This window comes from Macrobrachium rosenbergii, chromosome 21, assembly GCF_040412425.1.
Source record: "Macrobrachium rosenbergii isolate ZJJX-2024 chromosome 21, ASM4041242v1, whole genome shotgun sequence".
In the NCBI taxonomy this organism is placed as follows: domain Eukaryota; kingdom Metazoa; phylum Arthropoda; class Malacostraca; order Decapoda; family Palaemonidae; genus Macrobrachium; species Macrobrachium rosenbergii.
The window spans coordinates 44,831,088-44,839,416 of NC_089761.1; the positions used below are offsets into that span (position 1 = coordinate 44,831,088).

At 38.1% G+C, this 8,329-nt stretch overlaps 1 protein-coding gene across 1 annotated transcript; it reads right to left on the reverse strand.

Annotated features, from left to right (window-relative positions):
* Window positions 1-2,600: 2,600 nt before the first annotated feature.
* On the reverse strand, window positions 2,601-3,176 carry LOC136849472 (glucose-6-phosphate 1-dehydrogenase-like). Its single transcript, XM_067122820.1, has one exon. The coding sequence runs from the start codon at window positions 3,174-3,176 to the stop codon at window positions 2,601-2,603; it is 576 nt and encodes a 191-aa protein (XP_066978921.1).
* Between the last annotated feature and the right edge of the window lie 5,153 nt (window positions 3,177-8,329).

Sequence of the window (8,329 nt, forward strand, 5' to 3'; positions counted from 1 at the left end):
AGAAAACTCCCATCACTAAGTTTGGACATGAACATCAATTCCAGCCCTAACAAGCAGTGAAATTTTCTTCAATTATAAGACATATATATAGTATATATATATATATATATATATATATATATATATATATATATATATATATATATATATATATATATATATATATATATATATATATATATATATAGTACACTATTTATCCTCAAAATTATGTTGTTTCCATCTTTTTATTTGCATGGGCATCCGAATTCTTTATGTCCATTTCACATAAAATCGTTAAAAAATAGATCGGATTAGCAAAGAGAGACAGCAAAAATGGAAATAAGGAAATGATGATAAATGAAAGTCTAAGAAGGTCTACAACAGAGTATGAAGCCCGATATGTTGGAAGACACAGAGAGAGAGAGAGAGAGAGAGAGAGAGAGAGAGAGAGAGAGAGAGAGAGTCGACCAACAAAAGAAGAGGAGCAGCTGAGCAACTGAAAGGTCATCAGTTAACAAGGTCGTGAGAGATAAGAAGATAGAGGTGAAATGATTGTCAGAGAAAGAAAGATAAAGGAAAGAAGGGAGATAAGAACTGAAAAATGGAGACATGAAAAGATCGAAAGAGGAGAATACTGGCAAGAAGATAACCTCTAGAAAGTGGGAAATATTGAGTGAATATGGAAATCGAAGACAAATAAACATTGGTGCGTGGATGCTCTGTATGTTATGATACTGTGTTTACATAGAATTTACATATTTGGAATACAGCTTCAGTCATTTTTCAGTAGGAATGAAATTGAAATAATTTTGACTATTGTTAAGGTACAGGGGTAGATATCTAACCAAGATCAATTTCTCTCTCTCTCTCTCTCAGATTTCTTATCGCCCCTCCATCAGTCACGCCAGGGGCCACCACTTCCCAAATTTCTTTTTTTTTTTTTACTAGAGCTGGAATTCAAGAGTCTATCGATTTAGACTTTTCTTCCAAACCTCAGACCTTTAAAATCCTTCCTGTAAATCATTTTTAATTAAAAAACGAAACATTTTAAAGAAATTACAAGAAAATTGGGATTCATACTTTATAGTAGGTAGACTATTCTGCGGAATAATTTTCAAATATTGAACAATGCGTGGAAATTAAATCATTAGAGCACTCGAAGAGAGCATATCTCTGCCAGTACTGAAGGGAAAATATTACATCCTGATCTTGATCCGAATGCATCTAAAAACCATCACACCCATTTCTTCGGCTATGTCTCTCTGTGGCATATGAGTTATTTATAGTCTTATTAATTTTTTAGAGATCTAAAGAAAAAATCCTAGATTCAGATTCATCTCAAAATCTATCAATTAATCCTTGGGCCATTACCCTCTGCTCCACAAAATTTAATCGAAATCCATCTATAACCTTTATAAATATCTTGCAAACAGACAGGTACATACGAATACCAAGCATCGTTTGAACTTCATCAGTGAAGGTCAATAAAACCTATTATATAAAGCGTTACATATCGCTGAATTTCCCAAACTCCCTGCTATTTAAAGCTCCATGACTCGTAAGACAGTAGGTCATACAGAGGTCACACTGTCGAGACAGGGTCAGTGGAGATAAAATGAAAGTGACGAGACGTCACCTTTTGTTCACGTGAGACAGAGCTGTGTTGTCTCTCCTCTGGCGGTCGCTAGTTATGAAATCGCTGGGGGTGATTAGATAACGTGACATCTGCTAGATCAATATCACCTTTGATGGAAGCTCGTGAATGCTGGTTGCATACTCTTTCTTTTAGCTTCTCGGATCTCGTTGCTGCCCATTATCGTTCAAACTATAAGCTCCTAAGGTCTGCTGGATGTTATAGTAATTTTTTTTTAGGCTACAAATCCTGAAATGATAGTCTGCATTTTGATTTCATGTTGAAAGTCTGTATAGGACCTTTTAGCCTTTACGGTAAATCTCCCTACACGTACTGGCTCTTCATTCAAAGTTCACACTATGAGATCGTTGCAAGCAGTTCGTTAATGTAAAATACACCAGGGAAAACAGTTTCCAGAGATGACACATCACATTCAAGTCTTTGATACTTTCATCCAAAATTTTTTACCCCGAAGTTAATTAGTTTTTTACCTTACTGTGACTATATAATGTAATCGCTCATTAAGGCAGTGTCTCACGGACAGGTTTTCCAGCATCCTTTCAAACATCTTGCTGCAAACTTTGCACCAAATAACAAATACATAGTTCCTCATTACTTTCGCAAAATTAAATTCGTGTGTGTTCATTACCTTGACCTACGACACCAACGACTTACGGCGATTCGATCTTATAGTGCTTTTTCAGCGCCGTTAACACCATTTTACAGCACCGTAACTTGATGCAACATTAAGTTACAACGCCAAAACTCAAGTTACGGCGCCGTAAGCGCCGATAACGGCGAAAAATCGACTTGCAACTGGAATGGATTCCCCGCCGTAAATTGAGGACACACTGAGGGGTGGTGTCACAAAAAAGGAAAGCTGGCAACTTGACTCTTGCCGACAACATTGGTCATTTGGTGCAAAGCTTTTCTACAAGATGCAGAAAACACACCTGTATGACTCTACGCCACAAGCTCTTCTTTCTTACCTTACATAGAGGAGGTTCTCCACCATCTCTTTGCCGAGATAGTGATCCATCCGGTAAATCTCTTCTTCTTTGAAAAGTGAGCTTAGATGTTTGGTAAGTCTGGCCGCCGATTCGTAATCTTTGCCGAAAGGTTTTTCGACGACAACTCTCATCCATCCTCCGCCTCCCTTCGGCAAGCAGTAGCGCTTGATGTGCGAAGTCACGGCTTCAAACAGCGTTGGAGGGAGCGCCAAATAGAACAGGCGGTTCGTTCGCTTGGACACCGACTTGTAGATGAAGTAGTTGAGGTATTCGTAATCTTCATCGCTTTCGTACGATCCTTTGAGGAAGTGATTGATCGACCAGAATTCATCGTAGATGTTCTCTTCATCAGGGCTAAGTTCAACCATACACCTCTTCTTCACCTGGTTCAGTGTCAGGTCAGCGCGCGCATACCCGACGATGGCCAAGTTTTTAGGCAATAATTGGTTTTTATATAAGGAAAACAGTGACGGGTAGACTTTTCTCTTGGCTAAGTCTCCCGACGCACCGATTAACACGAAAACCGTTTTGACCTCCTCTTGAACTACCATTGCACACTTTAATTGAGTTGTAACTATAAATGCTTTCTCAAAGATAAGAAGAATTCGTATACTTGCACTATACAAGCAATTACACATAAATTTCACGCAATTTTTACAGAAAAATCACTCATAAGAGCATTCTAAGCAACGCTACTGTAGGCCTATATTAACCATCACCATTTCTGCGTAATGTGTAACCGCTTTGAGCGAGACCATAGGTTTGAAGGACACCAAAACAATGATGTACTGACGACAAGTAAACCAAATGAACCACGAAGTATCAAGCAGACCGTAAATTATTTAGCTTGTAGACCTAATCACAGACGGATGCCGCGATCTAGCTGCTTCTCGTTATACAACTGAGGATCGTCAGACGAAGAGTGCATGGGAAGTGTGTATCCAAAGATTTTCCTATTGATGTCACATATAATTTAGATTCCAAGAAGTTGTGTTTACAGTTTTCATTCCAGGAAATCGAAAGTAAAAAATGTATCCAATTCCTAAGGTTATCTGGTTATTTGTAATATATTTCTGTCTCTGTACAGGGCTCATCTCTTGACACAGCTACAAGAATGCGTGGTATAAATTTCGATCGCGTACATTTAGTAAATGTCAGTGGAACGTTTCGTTCTTGGTAAAAGATCTGTTTATAGACGTGAGACATTTCTAATGTAGTTCAAGGAAGCACATTCCATCGCTGTACATGGGCTTAGTCTTGCGATCTGGGAAAAGAGCAGCGCTTATCAGCCCAATACCAAACTTGAACATATAAGAATTTTAGGCACAACCTGGGCTTAAAGATTAAACTGAATGGTATGTTTCAAGGACGATCCGTAGATGTTCACACTGTGATGAGCATCAAAGTACTGACGACAATGAAACACTGGAGAGGGAGCTCTCTTGTGACATTTAGCTATCTTAATTCTTTACATTGGAAAAATCGTTTTCTTTCAGGATACTTTAGGATGTATTGATCAGGACAGGAATAGTGGACCTCTTGCCACAGGGAATCACTCAAATTCGATTAATACATCATCGCAAGATGACACAGCTGAGGGTCAATACAAATCAAAGCAACGGTCACTGTTATATTTTTAGTATCACGGCTGAATCGACAATGAATCCTCTTTGTGGGTAGTTTCAGCACCTCTAGCTTCTTCATACATCTGCAGTGAAGGCTCATCAGCAGCTCATTAAGCCCCCTTACACAAACTTTGTCGTTTACCTCTGTCTAACCTGCAGTTTGTTTTAAGGTGTTTCTCTTCTTCCAAGTGCTTCTAAATTATGATTCATCTCAGCAGCTTCAACGTCTTTTTATCAGATATATTTATATTTCTATAATTCACATTAATAAAGGTAAGTTCGCTCAAGAATCCCTTCTTACATTGAAGTTTTTGGTTTCCACAGAGTTTTTTTTTTTTTTTAAGTGTTATGGGCTATCCTACCGGTACACCTTTTCTGTGAATCACCCCTTCTCTCATTTTACCATCATCCATTACATTTGCTCACAAGCACCTATACAGATCAACTGCTTCCATTTTTCCACCATCCATATCAGCATTTATTGCTCCATCTCCCTAGTTTCTAATCACTCATATTCGCATTCACTTTCATCTTGCTCCTCTTGCAAACATTTCCAGACTCTTTCACAAGTTTCTGCCGTTTAGGCATTTTCGCTGCCCTTAGCCAATGCTGTGTCATCTGAAAACATAAGCTCTAATTCCAAACTACTTTCAAGACCAGCTTTCTTATGCCACCAGTCTGAACCGTTCATGTTATGAATCAGCGTGACACAGAGGCTGAACTGTGAGTTGTACAAAGTACCATACACAAAATCGCTCGCCTTCTTGTGTTTCTACATGTGCGGAGGGTACATGTGTGTGTATTTATATGACTATATGAGTATGGCGACCTCTATATAATAGTAGATAAAAAAAAGTACTATCGAACTGGGCGATAGTATTTTGTAACCCGCATACGTACGTCAGTTTGACAATTAAACAAACAAGGAAAAATATTCACACCTCAGTTAGTCTTTTAATCCCGTGATCTGTTCTAGCAAATACAAAACTTCTGATTTGACGCTATTGACCATGGTGTCTGTGACACCAGTATATGCTATTAAATCAATCAGACAACCAATCCATCTCTCTCTCTCTCTCTCTCCCCCAAGAGATGCCCGTACATGCATGTTTGTAAAATGCAACGTTGGGGAAATCGAAAGCCAATCTAATACAGGTAATCACTCCCAGGAACCACGGTAACTAGACGTTATCTTTGTGATCTCCCTTCATTTACCTTCCACTGGCCCGTCATTTCGACAGACATCTTCCTTCGACGATCTAGGTCGTTTGTTCTGTGTATATTTCTAAAACCCTCAGATTCCGTCGGAAGCTTCGTGAGCGAAAATAGCGTAAAATGAAACAGCAAGTGTCTCTTAGTAATGGCGGGGAAAGCGGAGGTCACTTGTGCGGTTATCAGTGAGCTGAGTAAACACAATGCTTAGTGTCTGATGGTTCACGTGAGCGCTGATGTTACCACACGACTTCGGGGGTGGAAATCTCCTTTCCTAACATGACATGAGTCTAATGACGAATTGCAACGCGCTGTTATCGTCAAAATGGTTCTCTCTCTTTCTCTGTTCTTTCTTTTTCTCAAACTTGTTTCTTAACGTTGCTGCAAATGTCAGTGATGAACTGCGTGGCGCTGTTATTACCGAAATAAAAATTTTGGTTTTTATCTCGCTTTTTCTTCGCTGTTTTAAATGGGTTCATTCGCTTTGTAAAGTGCATGCTTTTATCGTTCAAGGTACAGTCGTAATGCAAGGCCTGGTGTTTTTAATATTACTACTTCTCCCATAAACAGCAGTCTTCAGAAAATGCTTTATCATGATTACTTATCATTACAGTAATTCTTTCCTGTCACATCGACTTCCTACTGCAATTATTTTCCTATTGAGAATTTCACCTTATATTTCTGGTAAACCATAATTTTTCTTACGTTATTATATTTATCGTTACCAGTCAGTCGTCAGTCGATGAACTGGAATTTATTTTAAAGTTCAGAGGCCAATGACCTATTCAACCTCAGCATCTTTGCCTAGCCCCAGCCAAGAGCAAACAAGAATCGTGAGGGAGAAGAAGGAAAAGTGAGCTTAGTTAACCAAGAAAAAAACGAAAGCAACCTCTCTTTAAGGAAGAAGTAAATACCAAACAGCTTTATCGTCACTTTCCAAACCCAAAATTGAATCAAATGAACACAAATTATTAAGATAAATAATTTTACATCTAAAGAATCATTAGCACAGACAGAGTTTGCAAGAAGAAGAAGAGGAAGAAGTGTTTACATTTTATGTCATTCGTACAAGTCGAGACTGTTGTGTTAAAAGCCCCAGTCAAGTAGGAAGCTGCGTCCCAGGTTAGTTTCTATTAGAGGATAATATGTTTAATTTAGCTTAGTACTTCAATAACTAGGTAAAACAAAAGGCACGGCAAAAAACTTCTGATGACAAGAGGCGTACGTAAATCAAACCGATTGGTGTATCATTATGACTGGCATAAAAATGATCTCTAAAAACAAGAAGTGGTGGGGGGAGGGGTGCTTATGCCTACGTACGTTCAAAGTTTTTTGGTCTATTATATCCGGACCTTCAAAATTGTATAACCTTAGACTTTCAGGGTCAGAAGAGAAAGAATAATTCGATAAACTTAAAAGCTACAGCGAGAGAGATCGATAGCGGACAATAATTTATCGATTGCGCAAAGAAAGCATATTCATTACGTAAGCTCAGCCTACGTTAATTTCCACATTTGGCAAAGTTCATCTCACAACCTTTAATTTTTTTCTGTCCTGTCTTTATAATTATGTTTATTTTTCTTTTATTTTATCCTTTTTCTGTATACGTTTATTGTCGTGGTCTACCTTTCGGTTACACTGTATGATTTATAAGAAGAAATGATTTATTAATTCAGGTTTTTTGGTCTTTCTTCTATTGTTGCAAACAACGTCAACATTTCTGCATACGAGAGAGAGAGAGAGAGAGAGAGAGAGGAGAGAGAGAGAGAGAGAGAGAGGGAGAGAGATGGGGAAAGGGGGGGGGGGTCTAGGCCAAATCAGCAAACTGACGAAAACCACCTGACCGATAGAAATTGTTTTTGAAACTCACGAAATTTTGAAAAATGAAATATCTTGAGAGTAGGAAAATTCGAAGGCCATAAAACATTTAATTTTTTCAATATCCTTTTTAATCAACGTGACACCAGGTGATACAAAAATTACAGTTTTTTTCTCACAGACAGACATATATATATATAATGTGTGTGTGTATGAGGTAACGACCCACGGTGAGGATGCATAATTAATCAGTAAAAACAGGAAATCTCCGTCTCACTGCTGGAGGCAAAAAAGGAAAAAATGTTTCATATTTGAATGGCGAATGACGTCATCTGAAAAAAAGTACTTGGCTCTCAGAAAAATCTTGGGCTATAAACAGGATGCACTGTGAAGTTTGTGAACTTCTTACTAGGCAAATTTCATCTTAATTCCCAGAAGCTTCTAGGAACGTGTGTCATAGAATGTTGACATAATTCTCTTCCATCGTTTCTCTTGAAAATGTTCACGTAATTTTATTGATTAACAATTAGAGTAGCTCATTTATTGCGTATTCCAGTGTTAATGAATTAGCTTTAAGATATGTTGGTATTTCTTTCATGATTTCATCTCTTGAACAGAGATAAACAAGTGAACAATCTTTTTATTAAGGAATAGTAGCGTTCGTTGTGCTTTAGCCTCATGCAGTGTTTGCGCTTATAAATGCTTGGCTAACATCTCAGACTCCAACCAGTTATCGGAGAAATCGAGCATACTCGATAGAGAGCAACATTAAATACACATGTGCGCTAGCCTTTGTACATACATGCTTACATGTGCACGTGATTGGAATGTCGATCTTTTCACAGTAGCTTCAGGAAAGCTCGCTCAAGGCACAACCAACAACTTGTATGAGAAGTGATTTTTATTTCTATCGTTATAATTATCATTATCTGGACAACGGTAAGCTTTGAGATATTGTATGAATTAGTATCATCTGGGCATTTAGGGCCCAGAAAAGATATTTGAACTACAGCTTTGTCTCACTATGAAAGAACCATAAATGCTACGAA

What these genes read in the sequence shown, in the direction of transcription:
- LOC136849472 (XM_067122820.1), bottom strand. Translation starts at nt 3,176, where the DNA reads ATGGTAGTTCAAGAGGAGGTCAAAACGGTTTTCGTGTTAATCGGTGCG.